The 26,989-nt window shown below is 31.8% G+C and overlaps 4 protein-coding genes across 9 annotated transcripts; 1 reads left to right on the top strand and 3 right to left on the bottom strand.

The window, feature by feature from the left end:
• The first annotated feature begins 364 nt into the window (after positions 1-364).
• Positions 365-12,053, top strand: LOC140958600 (uncharacterized). 6 transcript variants are annotated; one of them, XM_073416109.1, is made up of 6 exons: positions 365-573; positions 1,025-1,115; positions 1,338-1,474; positions 10,096-10,548; positions 11,266-11,425; positions 11,563-11,693. In XM_073416109.1, the coding sequence occupies exons 2-6, from the start codon at positions 1,089-1,091 to the stop codon at positions 11,668-11,670; spliced, it is 885 nt and encodes a 294-aa protein (XP_073272210.1). In that variant the 5' UTR covers positions 365-573; positions 1,025-1,088; the 3' UTR covers positions 11,671-11,693. The 6 variants fall into 6 exon arrangements, with proteins under 6 accessions (XP_073272210.1, XP_073272209.1, XP_073272208.1 ...); XM_073416108.1 differs by having other exon boundaries at positions 365-545; positions 11,266-12,053; XM_073416107.1 differs by having other exon boundaries at positions 365-545; positions 954-1,115; positions 11,266-12,053.
• Positions 12,054-12,353: 300 nt separating this feature from the next.
• On the bottom strand, positions 12,354-18,358 carry LOC140958303 (serine/threonine protein phosphatase 2A 55 kDa regulatory subunit B beta isoform-like). The gene is made up of 14 exons (XM_073415703.1): positions 18,143-18,358; positions 17,956-18,059; positions 17,491-17,598; positions 17,265-17,384; positions 16,692-16,880; positions 16,489-16,580; positions 16,083-16,201; positions 15,732-15,855; positions 15,517-15,640; positions 15,103-15,171; positions 14,436-14,527; positions 14,264-14,341; positions 13,561-13,637; positions 12,354-12,746 (listed from the first exon to the last, which is right to left on the bottom strand). Exons 1-14 carry the CDS (start codon positions 18,246-18,248, stop codon positions 12,628-12,630), a joined length of 1,521 nt encoding a protein of 506 aa, XP_073271804.1. The 5' UTR covers positions 18,249-18,358; the 3' UTR covers positions 12,354-12,627.
• A 618-nt stretch (positions 18,359-18,976) lies between these two features.
• On the bottom strand, positions 18,977-23,095 carry LOC140958603 (putative late blight resistance protein homolog R1A-3). The gene is made up of 3 exons (XM_073416114.1): positions 22,905-23,095; positions 19,924-22,833; positions 18,977-19,277 (listed from the first exon to the last, which is right to left on the bottom strand). The coding sequence occupies exons 2-3, from the start codon at positions 22,732-22,734 to the stop codon at positions 19,251-19,253; spliced, it is 2,838 nt and encodes a 945-aa protein (XP_073272215.1). The 5' UTR covers positions 22,735-22,833; positions 22,905-23,095; the 3' UTR covers positions 18,977-19,250.
• Positions 23,096-23,432: 337 nt separating this feature from the next.
• LOC140958632 (putative late blight resistance protein homolog R1A-3) lies at positions 23,433-26,479 on the bottom strand. The gene has a single exon (XM_073416153.1). The coding sequence runs from the start codon at positions 26,454-26,456 to the stop codon at positions 23,613-23,615; it is 2,844 nt and encodes a 947-aa protein (XP_073272254.1). The 5' UTR covers positions 26,457-26,479; the 3' UTR covers positions 23,433-23,612.
• Positions 26,480-26,989: the final 510 nt, after the last annotated feature.

The following is a 26,989-nucleotide window of genomic DNA, read 5'->3' as shown; positions in this document are numbered from 1 at the left end:
TTTTAATTTTTATTTTTTGAAATTCAAAAAATATTTGTGTATGGATAATTTTTATTTTAAATTTAAATTTAAATAAAAAAATTTAAATATCGGGGAAAAAAACAAAATAATCTTACTAAGGGCTTGATTCAATTTAATAAAAATTAACATATACCTTAAAAATTTATGTTAAATTAAGTTTATTAACTATTTTATATTTCCTATTTTTATTATATAATTGATTTATAAAACTTCAATTAAATGAAGATGTTTTAGCAAAATTAATTTTATTTTGATGAGTTTTTTTGGGTATAAGATATTATAAATACTTTTTTCAAGAATATAATTAATTTATTTATTTTTGCATAAGTACTTAAATAAAAAAGCGCACAAAAAAAAAGAGTACGTTGAAAACCCTAAAATCACAATTTTGTCCTCTCTCTTTCCTTTATCCAAAGCTCATTCCTTTGAAACTTCAATCCATAACAAAAAGCATTCAGAGATAAAAATTCTCGAGTAATCTGATTTTCAATCTTACGCGGTGAAATATTTTCTCGTGTACATCAGTAGGCGACACCAATCTCTGTGTTTATTGTACGAATTTTTTCGATTATCTATCGTAATTATGCTTTATGTATCTGTGTGTGAATTTTGAAATGCCCCGAAGATATGTTGTATAATTATATCTACGGTCTATGATCTCTTGGAGGAGTTTCTTGGCTAATTTTTTGGAGGGTGAATTTATCAATAATTTGTGGTTTGAATACCTAGGATTATTTGTTTTCAAGCTATCTTCACGAGTATTGTTTTAGCTTCATGTGGTCTATCTTTATACCTGCTGTGGTTATGTTTTGATTGAAATATATTATTCTATATATGTCAAATCGTAATTTTGAGCACATAATAAAGTTTAATGTGAAATAAAAATAAAGAATTTGATCAGCATAGGCTAAGGTTGCGTTTTCTGTCATCAGATTTATTGCTTGTAAGTCACGATATTCTTGGAGAATCGATCACGTGCCAAAACTGGTGGATTTTTTTCCAGGTTTATGGTTCTTAGTGTAAATATGAATTCAGTGGGAACTGCTTATGTGCATATGGTGTAGAAGATGGCACTGGCGACTCATCGGTTGCAGGTGATCATGAATGTCCATTTTAGCATTGAGTGCTGACTGCTTCCAAATTTTAAACATTTATATCTTCACTCCAAAACTTAGAAAATGCTGATGGGTTAGAGTGATTATTATCTAATGAATATGATGGATTATTAGAATGTAACTGCTTTTTTTCCCTTTCCTTTTTTTCTTGAAAAGATATTCACAATTGATATTTTCAATGTCAATCTTGATTTTGTTCAGAGCTGCTCTTATTCTTCTTTCCCCTCCGTGCCTTCATCATGGAGCAGAGGGAGCAAGTTAAAACGTAGTGTGCCATCATCCTTTCCTGTTGGACGAAAAGACAGATTAATCTCTTTGAAATGTAGATCTTGTTTAAGGTAAGATCTTTGCATTTATAGTTCTAAGTTTATGTTTATGTATCTTTTTATGAATTTTTTTGCCTTTATTCATATATGCAAACTAGAATGTCTATCCTGGGGGATAGTTTTCACATGCTACGCTCCTATAAAGTAGCTCTTTTATGTTGAATTGCCAAATCATTTTGCATTGAATTCAGCGGTGTCTTCTCAACTTTACACTTTATAATCATTTGTCGGAGATAGGCAAACAGATCATTCTATCTGATATATAAAATTTTACCTTTTGTTTTAATAACCAATTTGTATAGAGAGTGTATGCTTTCTGCCAATACCACCTTGCAGTTCTAGGGCCGTTTTCCTTTTTTTGGATGATGTATTAAATAGCAATGGACAATCTATGTGTTTTAGCAAAATAAGATTTTTGAATGGCTCACGCATTTTAGTTTTAAAGATATGTGGTCAAGTTCTTGAAAGCCTTTACAAGAGATGCAGTATGTTTTATTGTTGTTATAAAGCATAAATTGACTGATACTTCAAATTTTTATTTGATACAAACTCGGAAATGTCTTACATGTGGGACACATTCATTTATGTTGATTTGTTCCTCATATTCTTTTATGCTTGACCATCTTTTGTTCTAAATCTATATACCCGTAAAAGTGTGGATAGAGGAGATTGTTTTCCAATTGTACATTGACAAAATTACCCTTCTATATCAATGTCTAAAAATGAAGATGAGATCTAAAAATGAGGAATTACTATTATTATTTTTATTATTACTTATTTATTATTTAATAATTTATTACTTATTTATTATTTAATAATCATTAGCTATATAAATCTATATTTATACATATTATAAAAGTGTGAAGCAAGGTCAAAGTTTTTCTATTGTGTATTGTCAATTTTGTCCTTAGTTTGTACATACAGGAGAAATTTAGTGAGGATATTTTTGTAAAATCAGTTATTATGATTAGGACAAAATTGTCAAACTACATTTATGCTAGATAATGATCAAGTTGCCAAGAAAGTTGAAACTCTAAAATTATTTGATTTTTATTTTCTTGTAGATGAATTGACCAAACTTTTTTCACAAAAAATATTAATTTGAAAAGATTGAAATACCAAAATATATTGGTTTTATTTGCTTATAGATGAAGTGAAAAGGATTTTTTCACAAAAAACTTAATTTGTAGATTTTTTCACGAAAAAGTTAATTTGTAGAAGATTAAATACCAAAATTCTTTGGTTTTATTTGCCTGTAAATAAAGTGAAAATATTTTTTTCACAAAAAAATTAATTTGTATAAGGATATGATGTTAAATATCTTTTATTTTACGTTCATTAAGATTAATTATTTTAAAACGAATAATTAAACTAATGAAGCCAAATAATTAAACTAATTTTCTTCTTGTTTTATCAAGGTTGGTGTCATGAAGAAAGTTCGACATTTAATTAAATTTACAAAATGATACAAGAATTATCAATTATCAAATATAAATATAGATAATCCTAATAAATATTTATTTATTCTATCTAAATTTCTTTATCAAAAAGAAAGTCGACTAATATTTTTCAAAGCCTCGGTTTATTACTAAAATTTAACGATATAAGATTGCATAAATAAATTTGTTTTAATTTTATCTATTTCTTACTCTTTTAAAGGCTATAAACTATAACAATTACTTTATGAGATATTCTGGCAATTAACAGAGTATTTTTATAAGAGATATATATTGGCAAAACATTTACAGCTTTTTGTAAAATTAAAATATATATCTTTGAATGTAAATTTTTAAAATTATGATAAATAAGTTTTTATAAAAATTATTCATTAGCATTACTCACTACTTCTCCGTAGACAATGTCAAAATTATTTGGTTTTTATTTACTTGTAGATGAAGTGAACAAATGTTTTTCACAAAAATATTTATTTGAATGTGATTTATTTTATTTTGTAGATTTATAATTTTTTGAATGATTTTATATATGCAAGAAGTTTATCTTTAATTTGGTGAGGATGTTTTTGTAAAATCAATTATTATGATGATGTCAAAATTGTCAATCTACATAGTTAGGTAAGGATCAAGTTGCCAAGAAGACTGAAACTCCAAAATTCTTTGGTTTTTATTTTATTGTAGATGAATTGAACATATTTTTTCCCACAAAATATTAATTTGAGAATATTGAAAACAAAAATTCATTGGTTTTATTTGTTTATAGATGAAGTGGAATAATTTTTTCCCAAAACAATTAGTTTGTACAATATTGAAATACCAAAATTCTTTTGTTTTATTTGGATGTAAATATATTGAATTTTTTCCACAAAAAAAACATAATTTGTGTAAGGACATGATGTTAAATATCCTTTATTTTACATTAATTGAGATTATTTAATTTAAAACTACGAATTAAAATAATGATGCCAAATAATTAAATCATGTGGGTCGGTGTTTTATGAAGAAGGTTCGACAGTTAATTACATTTCACAAAAATGATACGAATTATTATCGGATATAGAATAAAGATGACCTTATAAATATTTTGTGAGTATTTATTCTATCTATATTTCTTTATAAAAGAACCCAACTAATATTTTTCAAAGCCTTAGTTTATTTTTAAAATTTAACAATATATGATTGAATACATATAGTTTTACTAATTTTAACTATTTTTCATCTTTGTAAAGATCAGAAACTATAACAATTACTTATATCTTTGAAGGTAAATTTTTAAAATTATTATGAATAAATCTTTACAAAAACAAATTATTCATTAGCATTACTCAATATTTCTCCTTATGATTGATAATAAGAAAGGTCAAAATTATTTGTTTTTATTTGTTTATAGATGAAGTGAACATATATTTTTTACAAAATATTAAATTGAATATGATTTGTTTTATTTTGTAAATCTATAATCTTTTGAATGAGTTTATATATGCAAGAAGTTTCTCAAGAAAAAAAATTAATATATAAAAATTTAATACTTCCAATAATATAGTATGAAATATAAAAAAAAATATGTTGATCGTAATTCTGAATTTTTGTATTTAAATAATATATCACATAAATATGTTATATCACTAAGAGTTGAACACTTTTTGATAAATTAATATCATATTAATTAAATCATATTTTTCAGTTGTCTAGATGATGAAATAACCAAAATTCATTGGTTTTATTTGCTTGTAGATTAAGTTAAAAGATTTTTTTACAAAAAAAAACATAATTTGTAGAAGACTGAAATAACAAAATTCTTTGGTTTTATTTGCTTGTAGATTAAACAAAAAAAAATTTCCAAAAAAAAAAACTTAATTTGTGTGGAGATCTGTAAAAGCATCAAATAGAGAAGAATATACATTTCTTCTCAAAATGGACAAAACGATTTAAATAATTTATAATTGAACACATTCAAAATATAAGAAAATATTTCAACGACGAAATATTGAATGCAAAAAAGATATCAGTAGATTCCGAACAACAAGAAATTAAAAAGAAAAAAGACGATAATCAATTGTCTCAATGGTAAAAATATTGAAATATGAGTAATAGAAGACGATAACACAAGAATGAATATTGAGGATAATTAAATTATTGCATAGAAAGATTTTCAGCAACAAAATTATTATAAAAAAAAAGTTTTCCAACAAAAGAATCAAAAAATACAGATATGAAAATGCAAATGATCGATGTCGACAGCACCATAAGATTTGCTAATGAAGATGATGAGAATATTGTTTTTTTTTTTTCACAAAAAAGAAAAAGATGATGACCAAAAAAAACGTGAAAGCAATAAAAATTGAAAATATAAAGGAAGAAAATATTTGACACAATAATTTAATTTAAGATTTAGAATATATTATCTATATTGTATTTTTATTTTTCATAAATCAGTAGCACGTGGTAAAATAAGTGGTCAACGCTATGTATTATAATTTTTTCTTCTCTCAAATTTAATTTTAATTATTATTATGATATATCAATTCTATATTATATTTTCTCCAATGTCTAATTTATACAAAATTATAAGATTTATTACTAATATGTTTTTCAACAATTATTAATTTATTTAGATTGCATTTGGATGAATTGATTTCAAATTCATGGATTAGAATTATAATTTTATTGTTAACAATGAAACAATAGATCAAATATTGAATCTACACATGACTTATTTACATATTATTATTTATATAAAGTAGAATGAATTTCAAATTACATCATTATTTGGTGGACTTGAAATATATCATAATTAACATGAAATACTACTATATACACATGAAATGAGTGGATTTGAAGTTTACGATGTCACTTCACTAAATAACAAAAATACATTTGAATATATTGAAATCCTTCCATTCAAGAATAACCTTAGATTTATAACACAAAATTTTTAAACAAATATCTTTTGCACTCATTTTATAATACTTGTTGTACAAATTATATTACATTGAATTTCCTACGGATAATGTTAAAAGAACAACCATTAATACATCCTACTGCGATATTTACAACAATTATATCGTGAGATTTTGTTATTGTCCAATGAGATTTTATATTTAATTTATAATGAGATTTTGATAAATAAAATTTTTGTAAAGATTTTTTTGTGTGGTAAGAATTATTGTACAAATTTGGTTGTACATGTAGCATCCTCATTTTCTATTGACTAAAATAACATGAAAATCATTAATATATAATTTTCTGTAAATTAATATCTTCCGATCTCATTTCTTTAACAACAATTATTGACAACAAAAATGTATTTTCACGTGCGTCGCACGTGTCTTTACCTAGTACCTTTAAAAGTGTGGATAGAGGAGATTGTTTTCCAATTGTACATCGACAAAATTATCCTTCTATGTCAATCTATCTATATCTATATCTATATGCCTATAAAAGTGTGGATAGAGGAGATTGTTTTCCGATTGTACATTGACAAAATTACTCTTCTATATCAATGTCTAAAAATGAAGATGAGATCTAAAAATAAGGAGGAATTATTAGTATTATTTTTTTTATTTTATTATTTAATAATCATTAGCCATATAAAAGTGTAAATAATGCGATTTATCAACTTGACCCTTTATTCGACACTATTCTAAGTGTGGATAGAGGAGATTGTTTTCCAATTGTACATTGACAAAATTACCCTTCTATATCTTTGTCTAAAAATGAAGAGGAGATCTAAAATTAAGGAGGAATTATTAGTATTATTTTTATTATTACTTATTTATTATTTAATAATCATTAGCTATATAAAAGTGTAAATAACGGGGCAAATTTTTTTATTTGCGATTTATCAACTTGACCCTTTATTCTACACTATTCTATATAAAACTACTTAAATATAAAGATATAAATAATAGGACATAAATTCTCCTAAATAATTTATTAAACTCTTTACTTTCAATTTTTAGTTAAAAAATCATAAAATATGTTAGTATTAAATTTCATATTATTAGATTATTATATACTTATCATTTTATTCTACTATTGCATATATAATTATTACTTTTCTTATATCTTCTTGTGATACTACAATTTATTATTTAATTAGAAACTGCGCTAAAAATATAGTTACAAAATTGCTTTAAAATCATAAAATAACATGTAGAGAGAAAATTAAAAGGATAAAATATTTAAAGGTAGTATAGAGATGGATTATTTAATAAAATTAATATAGGAGTTATATTTTATTCTTGAAGTGATATAAAATATAAATTACTATAATCAATGTATATTGTAGTGATAATTCTTTAGCATTTGTTAGAATATTAATTATATATTATGTGGAATAATTAGACTACTAATTAATTATATATTAAGTGGAATAAATATAAAATTTTGATATTTCATTTTTACTCTTACAACAATTAGAAATTTATATAGATATATCCGTACTGAATTTTTGGATTTGTATTGATAAGGAGGTCATTTTTATCTTTTGACAATTGGAAAAACATGGCCAATGATCCACATTTTTGTAGGTACATAGATATAGATAAAAAAAATGTCTATTAAGTATTAATTAATAATTAATACTGGTTTTATGGTTATGATTATGTCTTTTGACTTTCTTTCCTTGTCTTTATTTCATTAGCATATTCAATTATGTCATTTTTCATTCTATTTCATTTTTGTAAAAAAAGTTATTTCATTATATATATATATACACACACACACACACACACATATGTGGATGATAGAAAAAGTTTTCCAATTGTAAGCAAGTGTGATAAATAAAGTTGAGTTATATTCGTATTTTAGTTTGTATGTAGCAAATAAGTCATTTTTAAAAAAAATACTATTAAATTTATTTAATATTAGTATCAATTATTTTTTNTATAATCAATGTATATTGTAGTGATAATTCTTTAGCATTTGTTAGAATATTAATTATATATTATGTGGAATAATTAGACTACTAATTAATTATATATTAAGTGGAATAAATATAAAATTTTGATATTTCATTTTTACTCTTACAACAATTAGAAATTTATATAGATATATCCGTACTGAATTTTTGGATTTGTATTGATAAGGAGGTCATTTTTATCTTTTGACAATTGGAAAAACATGGCCAATGATCCACATTTTTGTAGGTACATAGATATAGATAAAAAAAATGTCTATTAAGTATTAATTAATAATTAATACTGGTTTTATGGTTATGATTATGTCTTTTGACTTTCTTTCCTTGTCTTTATTTCATTAGCATATTCAATTATGTCATTTTTCATTCTATTTCATTTTTGTAAAAAAAGTTATTTCATTATATATATATATACACACACACACACACACACATATGTGGATGATAGAAAAAGTTTTCCAATTGTAAGCAAGTGTGATAAATAAAGTTGAGTTATATTCGTATTTTAGTTTGTATGTAGCAAATAAGTCATTTTTTTAAAAAATACTATTAAATTTATTTAATATTAGTATCAATTATTTTTTCCATTTTAATAATTTTCTTGGACATTCATTTAAATTCTAAATTAAACCAATTACGTTATTTATTGAGTTATTTTACTATTATTTGAATACATTCAACGAATTATTAAAAAATTAATGTAATTAGATTTTAAAAAAAACTTCAAAGAATTATATATATGAAGAACCCGTGATAAATTATCTCAATGCTTTGACTGGAGAGTCGTAAAAATGAATTCAAAATTAAATATATTGGCAAATGGCAAAAAATTAAAATCAACATTATTACTTTTAATTTAAATAAAATGAATTGAATTGAAAAGAAAATAATATTTAATCAAATTTTTTAACCAAAAACTTGAATTCAACTCAATTAAGTAAGAACTAAGATTCTCTCTTTATTTTACAAACTATCTTCTTCTCTGCCTCAACACAAATCATATTACATACAATTCCTAGAAAACTTCAACATCAAGTGATAGAGAGTTACACAAGCCTACCTCAAGTTCCAAATTGCATTTTGATTCCTTTCACCAGCTAAAACAAATATTCATCTTTATGTAACACTCATACAAAATTCTATAAATTTGTATTGCCTTAATATTTATTTTAGTCAACACTATGAAACATCTAAAACATTAGATTAGTCTACTGACGGAGATAAAAACATTTCAATGTATAAAACATATATTTTTTTAGTCAGTGGGAGGAATTATGACGTTGAAAGTACGGGGCTTCTAAGTGTTGAATGAATTTAATTAACGTTGACTTTTTCTCACTCAGGTAAATTCGAAGACGAAAATGCAAATTCTCAAATTCAATTTGAGAATGATTAAAAAATTGATACTTTTATAAAGAGAAAAAAAATCCAAAGGACTCCTACGTCCAATTCACGAAGCCAATAAAACAAAAAGAAATTAGATGATGATGCCAAAGGAAGTACCCAAATCCTGATTGGTATGATGACAAGATTTTTTCTTTTACAAGAGAAAGAGACAAGTAAAAACTAAAAATGATACACAAAATGTATCATCTGTGAAGATCAAGCAAGAAAAACTTTGAATCCATTATAACTTATTGCACTGTGCTTTTTTATTTTTTTTATTTATGTCCTAAATTAATTTCTCCTATTAATAAATATTTGTTTTTACATTTTTGAAACATTTATTATTTTCATTAACTGATTATATATCAACATCATGTTTTATAAATAGTTTTTTATTATACGATTTAAGTTAGTCTACACAAAAAAAACTTGAGCAATAATCATCGGGATATCACATGCCTTGCACGTGCTACTTGCTAGTCAGCAAGAAAAAGGGGAAACCAATTGGCTTGTTATTACAACTTAGAAGATCACAATGCTTACCAGGAGAATAAATTCATTGACATGTATTTGTTTTTATGCCTTGTTCTTATTTTACGATTGTGTTTATCAATTCATTTTTGGAATGTATGTTTTCATGGTATCTCTGCGTGTCTTTAATGGCAATAACTTCAAATGACATAAAGTTCTATGTGCTGAATGACTTGTAGGCCTGCAAAGCACAATCTTTTACACGATGGTTCTTAGGGGAATTCTGTACCTCTGTGACAAATTTCTATGATTTGTAAATTCGTTTTTTTCTCCTAGTTGCATACCAAGACTCTTTCTGATCCCACTTTACGATTTGAACTGATCGAATAACTTGTTTGCAGTGTAGGAACTTCCCTTGCCCTTGGACCTAAGTCAATTGTTTTTAAGATATCAGCTTTTAAAGGTAGCAGTAGACATGATGGTTCTGGCATCAGGAACAATGGGTCAAATTCCCTTAAAAATTCTGCTAAAGTTTCTTATTGGCAACACGAGAGTAAAGAATCCTTGGTGGAATCCTCCAAGGTACAGAATGTTGTACCTGCTTCTTACTCATTAGCGGATGAGACTACAACCAGGTCGCAGGCTATACAATATTTGTTCAAGAACTGGTTGATATTACTGCGATTGCCATCACAAACCCAACCAGTGGAAGAAGTTGTCGATGAACCTTCTTCAACGTCAACAACAGAATTGCCAAACACTAAACAAAAGCGAGAAAGAGGTGAAGTTTTGAAGGCTGTTTGGTACTACTTTATGGGTTTGGATGCAACAATAAAAATATCATTGTTGATATTGTAAGCATTTTGCAACTCAGTTCTGTCTGTTCCTTACTCTCTCTTCAACTCTTTTTGGCATTGAGAAAGCTGATAGTTAAGAGATACAGAATGTCAACCTGTTATGAATTAATTTTCCAAAACAACTCAAAAAACAAGAAATACAAAATTTTATGAAAAAATATAGGTGAAAACAACTTGATTCAATAATTTGAGCAATAATACTCTGCCAAATAGTTGATATTTTGCAATTTTAAAGTGAATCTGCTTTAGTTTCTGATAGTGGGTAAGAATATATTTTAAAATTTGTAATATGTTTACGAATTAATAATGGCATAGATATGGTGAGAAAGATGAATTTTGTGCATTGAGATATTCCAAATCAACAAGGCTTTTGACTTTTTGATTGAGCTTGGATATATGCATTTTGATTTTATTTTCACTGCATCATTTGGTGCTTGCAATTATTATATGTTTCTGGTTTCATCTTCCGTGTTGGTTGATTTTGTCCTTCTGTGCGCATCTACGCGTTTGCTGCTTGTTTGAGGATTGTGATTATTAATATTTTATGTCCATATTTAGACTGTACCTTTTTTTTCGGGCATTCATGAAGTAAATAAATGATACAAGTGTTTTTGCTTAACGGTCAAAACGAGAGTAAAAGATTTTCTATCTGTATTAGTGGTCTCTTCCAAATTTTACTTAATTTGATGGCTTAACTCTGCTTCTTATATGCAGCACTCCTTTGTACCTCGCAGTTAACCTAATCTATGGATCAGAAGTGTCGAAGGAATTGACTCAACTATGGTTTCTTGGACCAATAATTGTCGCTCTCTGCGTTAAGATTTTTCAGGCAATTTGTCATCTTTATGTATTCATCTTTAAGCAGACGGTAAAGGTAATAAAAAATCTGCCTGCATTCTCCTTACTGGCGTATGATTACATATTATCTGGGAAGCTTATAGAAGCCATACAAACTCGTATATGGAAACCTATGGCAGATATTAGAAACCTAAACTACAATGAAGAAAGTAGGAGAATTTTGAAGGACTTCCGAGGCTGGTTACTGGAGAGATATCTCGATTTTATCGAGTCAGTATGGCCATACTACTGCAGAACAATCAGGTTTCTGAAGAGGGCTAATTTTATATAACAACGAGGCTTTTCTTTAAAGAAACTTACTTAAAAGGCTCTGAGGAATAGAGATCACCTTTTATGTTTCTTTTTCGGCTTTGTTCGTTTTTGGTAAATCGCTGAACCCCTTTTTGGATTGGGGTTATTCCCTTGAGCAATAGGATTGCAACCAGAAAGATGTGCAAGGGTGGCCGATTATTTATTCTCGTAGTCTCCATTTAGTTTCTGTTCTCATATCCGCTTATGCAAATTCTTGTTTCAGCAGATAGAATATAACTCTGATTGTATGTATTGTGTAATTTCTTATGGGTAATCTTACTTCTAATTATTATTATTTTTTGTAAGATCGTTGTAATAAATCTGCTCTTCTGGGGAAGAAGTCCTTGAATTCATTTTTTGAAGATGGTAAACGTAGCAGTTCATCACTCATTTTCGGAGAAGAAAATGAAGTCGCAGAAATTAACTAATGCTGGACATTACAGGTGCGTCTATCCTTAATTTTGACTCATGAACTCACAGATAAGATCACCTTCTCTACTCAAAGAAACTAATAGCTTCGCAAGTAACAAAACAACTTGAAACATTACAGGTGCGTCTCTCCTTAATTTTGACTCATTAGCTCACAGATAAGATCACCTTCTCTACTTAAATTAAAGAAACTAATAGCTTCGCAAGTAACAAAACAACTTGAACATGCCTAACTTGTTACAAAATCAAACACCAAACGTGACAATTTTATAGAATCCACTAAAAGCCGATTGATATACAGTTGCGGCATGCAGGGTTGGGCTCGGGGTGGGGGCAGATCCAAAAATTGTAGAGGCTTGATTACATGATGAGAAAAGTTATACACGAAAATTTATAATTTTCTCATGATGCTAGCTTCCTGTAGAGTTCCCGGGACCTATAATTTAATCTAGCTCCGTCAACCATCGAAATCGGCAAATCCTAAAAAATCTATTTACATCAGGCGTGATGATACATAAGCAAGGCGTTTCCGGCAGCACAAGCAATCAAATTGGTTGTTGGATTCCACGCCATATGCAGCAACTTGGAGTTGAAATCAAAACCAAACTCGTTACTTCCTGCACTAGCCCAATCGTGTCAAGAGCAATCTCAATAAGCTCAAGGTCAAGAGCGCAATTTAATCCGAGAAAAATGAAGCATGCAAATTTCGAGGGCAAACAAACATCTTAAATTTCGAGAGAAAAAAAAACAAATTATTTGTGATGGGAACTGCTTCTGGTTTTACCTCCTTTAAATATCTGAAATCAATGCCAAAAGCTAACGGTTCTTATTTTGGAATCGGTGGCTCTTGTTTCAATGGAAGGTGAACTCACAATTAAACCACTTGAACATGGATCGATTGTACATCCAATTCCTTTTAGGTTATTATTCAATTGAAGTTTATTTCTTTAAATTTTAATCATCCAGGGAAAAAAACCTGGTAGCGTTTCTGAGTGATCAAGATAATAATGTTAAAATTAGGGAGTATTTGTTATGAATTTGAAGTGAATGTTATCTTTTAAAAGTTATAATAATCAAGAGAAAATGATACGGCCCGTGATGTAATGAAATTAATTAGTTTTAATCATTCAATAATCTTTAATATAAAATATTGATATTTTATTTTAATATCAAAAATATTAATACTTGATCTTAATTTAAATAAATCAAACAATTTAAATTAAAATTAAATTGCCAACATATATTGGGATAGTAAACTAAATATGAATGTACAGTTTCTGTTTCGATTTTTATCTTGAAGAAATCGAACCGAACCGCAACTTCTTGGTTTGGTTCTAGTCGCTAAGAGATCATTTAAGTTTTGTTCACGGTTAGAACGGATTAAAGAAAATGACAGTGCGAAAAGGACCCGAACAAGAGAATATATAGCACCTTGTCTCGAAAATCCTCTGTTCAATTTGCTTAATGATGATCGTCGGAGTCTTGACGAAGGTCGGAGGAGCGATTTCCTGCAACAAAATATGGTTCTTTTAAAATATCAAGGGTATCAGGAGCTTATAATCAACAGTAGTGTACGATGGGATTTTGATAGCAGAAGTAACGGGGGACAAAACTTGCATAGTCCTCATCCCAAATATACATATTACTATGATACTAAGAAAAATAAAGTGGACACACCATGCAAAATACCAGATATAGTTTGGACCTATAGCAACAAGAATTCACGTTTAGGACTATGCAATGTTAGACACGTTTGCTCAAGTTCCTGCGGTGAGTTGGTCAATGTTAGACACGTTTGCTGACTCAGTAGGATGCTTGATAGCTTCCATTGTTTCTTTCTTGAAAATGAGAGATCATGTTTTTCCACCAAAAAGGATCCAATAGAACAGATTTGGATCTATAACTTCCTGATTTTGTGATTAACATTTCACAAATAAAAGCCAAAGGAATGAAAACACGACAATGAACAAATGATAAATTAGGGACCATTCAAGATCCTCATAAAGGTTATTATACGCCTTTCAATAGGGGGTATAGTTTCATTCATAGCACACACCATGTGCTAAATGGAAAACAAGAGTAAGTTTTATCTGGAAAAAATCAAATAGAATTTGGGGAGAGTATAGTGAGATACCAATTTGGATTTTTGCCAACTTCTATGGTTGTACCTTCTTCACTTCCAATACCATATGAAAATATGCGCAGATGATTGCTAATAAAGAATCATTAATTTATAGTGAGCATAGAAACACAGTATGATGGAAAACAAACAGACTGGAACATATGTTTCAGCCAGAAAGGCTAACCTGTATGATCCGGTTGCAAAGTTAAGCCTGTCTCCGGCAAGACAGCAGTCAAATTTGTCAAAAATTGCATCATTATTATACATATCACACAACTGTAAAATCCGTACAGTGATGCATCAGTGGAAGATGGAGAAAATAACAACTGTATATAACCGTCAAGAGCAACAACAGAAGGAAAATATAAAAAAAAAATTCCTTTTACATAAATAAAAATTATAGCTCAGTCGTTACATTTGAATCTACATGCAAAACAAGTGTTTTAGCATGACACAATTCTTGTGTAAAATGTACCAAGTGTTGGGTTTTAGAACCCTCACAAAGCTCGTGAAAATTCAATGGATGGAAGATTATTGAAGTAAATTGCCTGCCAATGACATCACAAATCATTATCTCCAACAGTCTAATTTTGTATTTATTTTATTTTTCTGCTAGATATAAATCAGCAATGATACTAAAAGCTACACCTGAAATAAGGTAACAATGTAAATCCTTGTATTAGCAAGTGTTCATATCTACCAGACACGTTGATTAAAAATTAGTCTGCCATTTTATTTATAAATTAGAGGCTATAAAAATTTAATAAAAGGACTATAGCATTTTAATCACTCAAACGATGTAACAACAGAAACTGAGAGAAAAGGTATTGAATAATTCAGCAGACACAGACCTTAGGCCTCAGGTGCTCATGAATCCTATATGTAGCCACCGGGCAGGTATCCATCCGCATATCCCAAAGCTTACACAAAACAGAGAAGGAAAGGTGAGATGCAAATATCAACAAAATATAACATTTTTTAATGCAAACCGTTTATCTACTTCGAAATTTAAAATTAAACATTAGAAGGAGAGAGGAAGAGGCAACATCCAAACATCGACTTGAATCAAGGAAATGAGATAAACAACACTTCGGTAATTGAGGGGAAAAATATAAGATTTCATCATATGTCAATCCAAGCTCACCAGGTGGAATCATTACGGGAAGGCATAAACTCTTAACGAGGAAAAAGCAAGTAAAACATTAAACCAAATTAAAAGTGTGGCTGAATCTCAGTCCGGAGCCATATAGAAGGGGAAGACTTACTTTCAGATTCATAAAATCGCGGCATAAAATATGCCTTCCACCATTTGCAAACTTCAAGTCAGTTATCGCTGCAATAATCTCTGTGAAGAATGATTTTGGTCCATGGGACTCCTCATCTTTCAATCTATGAAATTACATTCAAATGTTATAAAACATAAAGCTACAACTGTTATAGTCACAATAACAAACGATTAAGCAGAACGGCAACAACTCACATCTTTGCGCTGTGATCACATAATGCTGATAACCTCATGTCCACAAGCCGAATAAATCCCCTAGAACTGCTGTAAGCCATCAGATTGCAGTGATATGGATGGAATTCTGCTGAAGTGATCACCTCTAAAAAAATATCACAAGAAGATCAAATTATTCCTCCTAGTTGGCAAATGCCGTGAGAATAGTCAATGCCCATAATTCCTTGGTTTTTACTGGGAATATGTTTGTAAACCATTGCTCCAATAAAACAAGAAGGAACACTTAGAAATGAAATCTTCCTCACTCCTATTAATCCAGGCTACTCTACTTAAAAAATGACAAGATAAATGGAGACAGAGTCTAAAAAATACCTGTAAGAGCTTCCATATTTTCAGGTTTCATGTCAATGATATTGAAACACTGATCGCTAATTTCAAGGTTCCACAAATTTATTCTTAGGTCGTCTGCTGAAATAAATGTCTCCCCATCACTGTAAAACAATAAGAGAAACTCAATAGCCATAAAGATTTGTTGTTTCAATAATGTTACACAACAAATTTCGGAAATTTTTTTATGGATTTAATGATTGTAAGTCCATTCTATAAATACAAGCATGGTTATGATTACTAAAGATAGTTTTCCTGGATCAATAGGTAAATCCCTTGTTATTATAGGCTTACGCTACGTCAACACACTAGTTACATAGTTTAACCAATGCCAAATTAAAATAGAAAACATAAAAAAGGTTTCTAGAAAGACAAAGGCTAAAGAGTATACCTATTGATTGAGATAGAGTTCGTATTGAAATCATGAGCATGCGCATAAACTTTTCGACACATCGCACGAGTAGAATCTGCCAAGCATGCTAGCTAGAAACGAAACAAACTATATATAAACCACATATCACAATGAAGCACACACATCCTATGATGAATACTCTTATTGAGACGATCAGATGCCAAATTGAGATTAACATATACCTTGGCATGTACTCCATTGAACGATGATACACCATTCACCACGTTCTCTTTCCATTCCAAAGAATGGCCATTGGCAATATATTCACTTTCCCCATTAATAAAACTTCTTTCACCCAACAGAGAATTCTCTGAAGATATGTGTTGGCTGATATCCATTTTTTTTACTTCCTTTACTTTATGTTCCTTGACCTGCCTTTAGGCATGAATTAACAAAATGGCCGGAAAGGACAAAAAACAAAGTGGTGTAAATGAATATCAATAGGCAACTCACTGTAGCTGCCACTCTACAATGCTGATCAATTGAGCTGACAGGAAATTACTATACTAGTTTCGAAGACATTGAGGATCTGAAGTAACTCACCATTATCTTATACCTCATTATATCAACAAAAGATTACAGTGGAAGTTGTCAGTTTGTTAAGACTTACGCATTTGACGGTTCTCACAAGATTAAAAATTTTTAAACTCATTACAATTCAGAACAAATCTTTAGAGAATCAAGATTGGAACTTTACAGCACCAGAGAACATCAGACAATACACTTTTACTGATAATGTTAAAAGAAAATTGTACCTTCCATAGTTTAGTAGTCTTGTCATTTGTCGATAGAATATATAATGAGCCATTAGGTGTCACACACCACCTGATTTCGTTGATCTTTTCTTCAATTTCAATGCTCTTTAAATAGTCAAACTGTAAAACATGTATAGTCAAAAAAATTCAGTGTTAAATCAACATCACCAAAAATAAGCATTCCAACACATTAATTGTTTAATAGATTACAAGTTATGGAACATACCTCTGGCTCATGACTTTGGAACTCAGTTTTATATCGAAATTTTGGATACCGCGAAACAATAAAATCAGTTTTCTCAAACTCATCCCGTGAAGTGCCTTCTAGCGACTCCTGCATTACCAGTGAGAACAAATAATTAGCTACTATGAAACCGACAATGTCTTCAAAGCAGCATGCTTTTCATAGTTTTTACAAATTCAATAACTTTTGCGATCCAAAGATAACTCCAATTTCTTATGTAATCACTCTGTGTGTTCAACAACCAAAAAAAAAACATTTCTAGCAAGAGAGTAACTTTGATTAAATAAAACATTTCACACAAGTCGTCAACATTATGCCACATCAATCATTGCCATCGCTTTAAACAGCACCAAAATAAATCACGCCTGCATAATTGTACTACTGTCGTTAAATACCAAAACTTCCTTACCAGATAAAACAGACCAAAAAAAAGGAAAAAATTCACACCTCTTTACCATCTGTTCTCTCGAAAATTACGACCCGACCACCGCGATCGCCTACAGCAAGGTGATTACCACTCTTGTCGAATTGAACTGCAGTTATAATATCAACTGAAAATGCACAAAAACATCAGACAGTGATAATATTAAAACCAAGTTTTTGAAGAAAGATGGATGAAAAGAAGTAAAATTACTATTTTGCAATTCTTCTCCGGGTAGTTTATCGCCGAAGATTTGAGATAACTTCCACTCGGAAACAGCGAGAGAGGAAACGTTAGAGGATCTGAAACTAAAGCTCATCGTGGCTCGGCTGAAGCCTCAAAACGACATCGCACAACCGCCGGCGGTAGCTGAAGTGGAGTGGAAATTCAACGGTGGTTTCCGTTATCCACTCGATTTCTGGAAAGTTATTCAACTGAAACGCACATTGCTTTCTTACTTTATATGGCAAGTAGATATGGACCCCACTTCTCAATCACCTATTTTCTAATTAAATAATAAATAATTTCAAAACGAAATTCATTAATTAATTTTAAACTACGTTTTTAAAAAACAGATGGAAATATAATTGTCAAAGATTTTTATCAAGATATTGTCCTGAGACGGTCTCACGAGGTAATTTTATGAAACAGATATTTTACATGGGTCACTCACGAAAAAATATTACTTTTTATGTCAAATATATTAATTTTTATTGTAAATATGGACATAATTGATACGTCTCACGAGTAAAGATCCGTGCGACCGTCTTATAAAAGACCTACTCCGTTAAATTATAAAACTTTGTCTTTGTAACACTGCTAAAATTTCAAGTCTATATTTGATTTAGTTTTAGTATTTTATGACAAAACAATATTATTTTAAATATCATATCTAAACTAGCAATTCACATTATTATATCAAATAAGATATATGTGAATTTTAATAAGTACGTTGAATATTTATAAAATTTTAAAATCGTATAATAAATTATTATATTATATTATATTATATTATAGTTGGGTTTGATATAGACAAATAATGTCATGACAAATCCTTGCAAGTCCACTAAAATATGAAGAAAACAATTCCAAAATATACAAATTCTAACAATCTCGCAACCAAAAATATAAAATTTCTGGCAAACTTTCTAACCCATTCTACCTTACTCCTCTGGATAAAACATAGCTCCTTTATTCTTCCTCGACCAACAACTTACAGTCTCTGTTATTATAATTCTGAGTCTTGGAACTCTACAAATTGCAAGTCAAATGATGGTCATTATCAATTTCAGAGAGTCCATTACAAGAGATCAATCTCCTTTTATCCACGGGTACTGTACTGATAAAACTGCAATAATGAGAAACAAGCCTAAAAAGTCAGCAAAGATTGGATTTTGATATCTGGAAGGATAGCATGAAAGTTTGTTTATGCAGTCTTATTTAGGCCTCGACAAGTGTTTTCGCAATGTTTCACATGAAGGTGATTGCTTTCTACATAGCTTAATTCCTTTAAACCTGAAAGTAAAAGTATCTTCATTCAAATTGGTCAAAGTTCATTACAGATCAAGGAAGCTTTTACCAAGAGTTTGAGGAAATGAACTTGATGAAGTTGGTTTTCTCGATAGACTTTAACTGACGTATTTCACCAAACTGAGCCGAAGGCGCCCTTGGGGTGTTCTCGTAGTTCCTACGGGGTGGAGATGATGGGGTCGGTCCATGGATTTTCCTTAAATCTTTTTCTTTCATTTGACCAATTGTAACTTCTTGATTTGACTATTTGAAGTAGTTAACACTTTTTTTTTTCGTCTAAATGACCAAGTTGATTTAGTTTTCTACTGTTCCAAAAAACTCCATTTCATTTTTCTTCTACCACACATAGATTGGCCGTAGATAGAAACAATTCATAAAAAAATCTTTCCACTCGTTATCAATGGGATCAGGGGTACAACAATCTTTTTGATCGGTACTGCAGTCGAGACAAGAGAGAATTGTACCTTTGGACCAAGAAAGCGAATTGAACTATTGTCTTTCCATTTAGAATTGACCACAACTTGAAAATCATCATTTCCCAAGCTCTGCTGCATCTCCAGTATTTGTTGTGCTGAAGTCAAGGCAGAATCTTTGCAATCAAACAACTCAATCACAGAAAGAGTTGGACTTTCTCCCATCCCACAAGGTATCTCGACCAACTCATAGCACATCCGAAGAATGAGGCGCTGAAGGTGTGGAAAGCTTTCATGATCAGCTTTCCAGTGCTTCAAGTTTGTACCTTCGAGAACCAAATGTTTTAGTCGACAGAATTCCCCTTCGTTTGGTTCCCACTCGGGCCCCAAGCATGCATGATCTCTCAATTTAAGTACTTCAAGATGGGGTAATGAACCAACAATTGTCAAATCATGCCAAGGCATTGCACATCCACTTAAAGTCAGTATTTTAAGAGTCCGTGGGAATGCAAGCTTCAACTTCAATGCTGGACAGGAGCTGATGATAAAAGCGGAAGGGTATACTTGGAATTTCAAAGTTTTGAGATGATGTAGATTGATCATATTCTCAAAATGACATTCTGCCCACCCTTCTCCCAAACAGACAGAAGGCACATATGAAACTACCAGTTTCTCAACGTTCTGAATCCTTTTCAACATATTATCAGTGAATCTCAAATTCATAATTCCTACCAATGTGTGTAAGCACGAAAGGCTTACAAGTTTCTCATTGATATCAAATTGTGCACCAACGGGATCAAGAAAACAAGCATTTGTTAACTCTACATGCCTCAAGTGTTGCATTTTCCAAATTTCCACTGGTATATCTTTAAACCTTAACATATCAAATTCCTGACAAATAATTAGTGTTTCTAGTTTCCAGAGTGTGGATATTGATGCGGGTATATCTCCCTTGTACCTCAAACTCAAAGCAACGTACCGCAGATTCGAAAGTTCCAGAATCTCTGAAGGAAATTTATAAAAGTGTACTTTAATAGCATCCAGAACCCTTAGTAGCTTGAACTTTAAGAAAACACTCGAGGAAATATTGTGTTGTCCAATAAATATAAGGGAACGGTTAAATGCAATTGACGGTGTGGATCTAAAAAGATAGTCACTCATATTGTTGCGATGAATGCTTATTCGTCGCTGACTATATGAACTTTCTGGAAATATATTGACATACCATTCCGTCACATGTAGAAACTTCTCCTTGTTTGCTTCTGTCACACAGATATCACGTAAGAGGTCATGGACCATGCACAATTTGATTTTGCCTTCAGAATCATGCTTAGACACTAAAACCATACCCCTTTTGACAAGTTCCTCCAAACACCGCTCTGCGATCACTTCCAAACTTCCACAAGGATCTTGTTTTATGAAACCCTCTGAAACCCATAACTTGGTGATTTGGGAAGCCAAGATCCCATAATCTTCAGGAAAAACACCCATATAAAGAAAGCAAGCCTTCAAATGTTGAGGCAAGTAGTTGTAACTCAATTTCAGTATCTCCAAGCATTCATCACTTGAAGTCACAATTGAAGTTACATTCCGTGCAATCTCATACCACGCTCCTCGTGTCATATTTGTCTTGGATAGTAGTCCACCAATCACCACAAGTGAAAGGGGAAGTCCTTTGCATTTCAATGCAATTTTCTCCCCAATTTCTCTCAATTTCCAAGGGCAAGGTTGTTCACCGAAAATCTTAGAACAAAGTAGACTCCAACTATTGTCTATGTTTAAGAGAGACATCTGATGAATAGATCCGGAAGAGCTGGCATATGCAGCAATTTCAGCAAGCCGAGTTGTCAAGATGATTCGGCTTCCGGAATTGTCATCTGGAAATATCCTTTTCATGTATTCCCAAGCATGAATAGACCATATATCATCTATAACAACGAGATACCTCATACCTATCAAAGTTTTGTAGAGACGATCACCTAATTGATCATCTGTCTCCTCATCTATGTTATCTGTCAACCTTGTCACCGAACCCAGTATACCCAGCAAGATGTTTCGAGTATGATATGACTGAGATACAGTGACCCATGCCCGCATATCAAAATGATAGATGATATATTGATCGTTGTAAACACTTGTTACAAGAGTGGTCTTACCAATTCCCCCCATCCCAACTATTGAGATGACTTCGAGCTTGGAAGAATCTTCAGTTAGGTGATTCTTAATTTGCATCAAGTCATCAGAAAATCCCACCACTAAATTATAGGGATCGGGAGCACGTTTTGATCCACTTGCCCTCAGAGAACTCCTAGACTGCAAATCATATAGGCCAAATTTGTCAATCTTTGGCACATGTTCCATTGCGGAATCAACTTCTTCTAGGACGTCAGAGCTCATTTCGTCTCTAAACATTTTCACCTCCTCCGTTATGGAATCAAATTCCTCAACGATATTCCTCATGTCTTCATTCTCCAGCTTGAGAACGCATTCCCTGAGCTTCATCTCCTTCTCGTAACTCTCGAGCTCAGGGACATCTTTTTTGAGCCCAGAAAACAGTGGCAAGAGACAATTTATTGCCTTAATCCAGAAAGAAGAGCATCGTGTCGAAGGAGAATGATTGATTAGTTGCAAATCTATGATATCTTCAGCTTCATAGGCTGCATCTCTTATTCTTTTCCCCAAATAGGTCAGCTTTTCACTGCTTTTATCAGATGAATCTTTTAAAAACACTAGCAAGAACTCAATTTTTTGAAGGAGAGATTCAATAAGTCTCTTCTCAACATGAATATTTGAATAGGGATCTGGGTTTTGCAAATATTGATCGAGTGTCATGGCAAGAGAATTCAGAGCTGCATATGCCATGGCTGGTATCCTATCTCCTCTACCCAATAACTGGCTGCCTATCAAATGTGAAAAAGATAAGAACTTCCCACATGCATCGTATAACACATCATCAATAGCCTGGAATCCAAAAACTATGAAGTAAAATACATTATATAACTTACATATTGCTTATAGTTTATTGAATTTACCTAACCCAATGTCGTTTCATTTATAAGTCAACAGCAACAACTTCTGAAGAAAGACTCTGAGAACTCAAATGACGTCTGCAAACGCGGGAGTAGGATCTGCTTTTTGCCCTTTCTATGTTTTTGGCAAAAGACCATTTCAACTTAATTATATGTCAAATAGTTTACATGTTAGTTCCAATTAAAAGAATTAAAGCTGAAAGAACAAGAGATGTATTGTTTTCGGATTTGGATTATCTACCAAGTACTGTGTACTTCTTATACGAGATGATCACATGATCATCTCGTTTAATCTAACAACTTTTTAAATTTATCACATACGGTGTGATGTTCACATGTGCACTTTTCTACACGAGATGATCACATGATCATCTCGTTTAATCTGAAAAAATTTATTTCATACGGTGTTATGTCCACAAGATGATCATGTGATCATCTCGTGTAAAAAGTGCACAACACTAAGTGCTGTATTTAAAACACAGTAGAGGATCCAAATCTATTTTTTTCGTATTAAGTGACTTGCTGAAGCTATAAATATTTTGTGACTTGAAAATTTTGAGATTGGCAGTATAACTATCTAGAAATAGTGGTCGTTGTATTTTGGAAGACGACTATCGTTTTAGGTACAAAGAATTCAACTCGTCATGCCAAATAAATTAAACTCTCACTTTGTTACTCTAAAGATGAATAACAACGCAATCCAAATAGAAACTACATATTTAATTTAGAAATTGATTCGTTAAAATTTAGAACTATGGTTGCTTTGTTCCAGGGATCTGCGTGTCCACGCAGTACAGGCTTTTTTGGCCCCAACATATCCCAGTGTTTCTGCTTCATGACAGAGCCATTGAAGTACATATTCCCGAACATAGAGCAAACTACTTGAAACCCATCATTTCCTAAGCTCTCTTGCATCCCCAATATCTCTTTTGCTGAAACCACTACAGATTCACGACAATTATCCACCTCAATCCTCGTGAGCGTCGAAATTTCCCCGATCCCAGATGGGATCTCCACCAAGTTCCGACAATTTCGAATAACTAGCCGCTGCATCCTCGGAAAATGTTCAGAATCAGCTCTCCAATTCATCAAGTCTAGTTCTTCAAGTACCAACATTTCTAGTTTACAGAACTCGCCTTCATGCGGCTCCCACGTCGGACCTTGACAAGCATGTTCTCTAAGTTTCAGCACTTGAAGATTAGGCAACGAACCAATAATAGACAGATTGTGCCATGGGATCTCACATCCTCTTAAACTCAACTTTTCAAGTGACGGAGGAAACGAATACTTTAGTCCCGAGGTCATGTTCAAACCAAAAATCACCCATAAATTGATTGTTAATGTTGTGAGTTTGTCTAGATGGACAAGATTCTCAAGGTGATAGTACAAAAATCCTTTTTCCCAACTGAGAGGATCGTATGTAATTTCTAGTTCCCTGATGTTTGAAATTCTATTTAACATATCCAAAGTGAATTTCAAATTCCTTATTCCTGAAAGAGTCTGTAGATCTTTGAGAATCAGTGGTGCATCAGCTGGATCAAGATAAGAAATTTGCAAGAAATGGACGTGTCTCAAATGAAGCTTGTCCCATATCTCTACGGGTAAATAAGATTCGACCTTTCTTTCGAACAAGTGATAATCTTGACTAATAATCAAAGTTTGAAGATTCAAGAGCTTGGATATTGATCCGGGTATGTTCCCTTTGTATTTGAAAGCAATGTACCGCAGGTTCGAAAGTTCTAAGATTTCTAATGGGAATTCAAGGAAGCTTACCTGGCTGGCATCTAGTGTCCTGAGTAGTCTAAACTTTAGAAAAAGAGGCGAGGACAAATCGTGTTTTCCTAGGATTATGAACGAACGGGCATATGAAAGTGATGGTGTGGAGTATAAAAAATCAGCACGACCTTTGAGTGTCGTCGGATGAATGATTGTACGGCGCTGACTGTGTGAAATATATGGTAACACATTTGCGTATCTTTTTGCAACGTACAGAAAATTCTCCTTGTTCGCTTCTTTGACACAAAAATGTCGTAGAAGATCATGAATTTTGCATGTTTTGATCTTACCTTCATAGTTTCGTTTATAAGGTGAAATCAAGCTTCTTTCAACGAGCTCTTCTAAACACCTCTCGGCCACCTCTTCCAAGCAGTTGAGTCGATCTTGTTTCAAGAATCCCTCTGCAGCCCATAAATTTGCTAGTTTTGAAGCCGGGATCTCATAATCTTCTGGAAAAACGCCCATATAAAGAAAGCAAGCCTTCAAACGAAGAGGCAAGTACTTGTAACTCAACCTTAATGTCTCTGAACATTGATCACCACTTGAAGACACAAGTGAACTTACATTTGCTGCAACCTTTCTCCATTCATCTTGTGTCATTTTCACCTGGGAGAGAAGCCCACCAATCACCACGACAGAAAGAGGCAGGCCTCCACAATTTTGGGCGATTTTCATCCCGATTTCTTGTAACTCGGAAGGACAAGATTCACCACCAAAAACCTTAGCACAAAGCAGAGTCCAACATTGTTCAGTACTTAAAAGAGGAATATCATAGGTTTCAGAAGATTCAGCATAAGTAGCCACATCCCGCAGTCTAGTCGTTAAAATGATCCGACTTCCATTATTGTCATTTGGAAATGAGAATTTCAATAAATCCCAAGCTCTAGTATCCCATATATCATCTATGGTCACAAGATACCTCTTATCCTTCAAGGCTTTGTGTATGTAAACAACCAACCGATCCTCAGTCTCTCCTCGTATTTTATCTGTCAATTTGTCCATCGAATCTAGGACATGTAACATGATTTCTCGCGTACTATATGACTGAGATACAGTAACCCAAATACGAATGTCGAAGTGACATGCAACACACGGATCCTTATAAACATTCGTAGCAAGAGTTGTCTTACCAATACCTCCCATTCCTACTAATGAGAGGAGGATATTTAGCTTGTCCGGTTCCCCAGTAAGCCGATCCTTAATTTGCACCAATTGTTCCTCAAATCCCACTATCGGATTGTTGCTACTCGAACCTAGTTTTGACGAACCTGAACTTGAAGAATTTGAAGCTCGGAAATCACTTTCTTCCACCATGAGTAGCCCTGGTAGTTCTTTTATCTTTGCAGCATCTTCCAATATGGAATCGAACTCCTCCTCCATGTTTTGGAAGTCGTCTTTTTCTAGTTGAGAGATGCGACTGAGGGCGAACTCGTGCTGACAAACTAACTCGGGTATATCATTTATTGCAGCGATGTATGTTCGGAGAGAGTTTATTGCATGAATCTTGAATTGAGATACATTAACGGGACCCAACAGATTGGTTTGATGGAGGTCAAAGAAATCCTGTGCTCGGTAGGCAGAAGCTGTTATTTTTATTTCGAAAGAATTTGTTCTTTCATCGATTTCAAGGGGTGTATTTTCAAGAAAATCCAGCAAGTATTCAAGTTTTGAATGGAAATCCTCGATACGTTGCTTCTCGAAAGGTCTCGAATACTGATGAGGCTGCAACAAGATTTGCTCGAGAGTCTGTTTGAGAGAAACTAGAGCAGCAAATGCCATGGCCGCTCTCTTTCAGTTGCAGAAACAAAATTGCTCGAACCTATAAATCTCAATTTATTGGAGTGGACGGAAAAAAAGGACGGTCTACCAAATATAAATTCATCAGGTTTCTTATGACACGATCCGTGAGACGAGTCAATCTTACCGATATTCACACTAAAAAATAATACTCTTATCATAAAAAGTAATATTTTTTCATGGATGACCCAAATAAGAGATATTCTTAGCATAAAAGTAATAATTTTTCTAGAGGTGTCAATGGGGCGGATATGACTAAACCCAAGACCCGCCCCATGAAGAAAACTCTGACCCATTACCCGCCTCACCCCAGTTAAATATTATTCGGACCCGCCCCATCTCGAATACGAAACGGGGTCGGGTAGACCCGTGAGACCTGAATTTTTAAAAAATAAAAACATTGATATTCTTCTCACATCACTGAATTATGAAACAGACAAGTCTCTACATATAACACAATAAAAAACTAATTCATGTTTTCGACAACACTTAATAATAACAAACAAAGTATTTTC

This window comes from Primulina huaijiensis, chromosome 15 (assembly GCF_012295235.1).
Source record: "Primulina huaijiensis isolate GDHJ02 chromosome 15, ASM1229523v2, whole genome shotgun sequence".
NCBI classification, from domain to species: Eukaryota; Viridiplantae; Streptophyta; class Magnoliopsida; order Lamiales; family Gesneriaceae; genus Primulina; species Primulina huaijiensis.
This window is presented reverse-complemented; position numbering and strand designations above follow the sequence as displayed.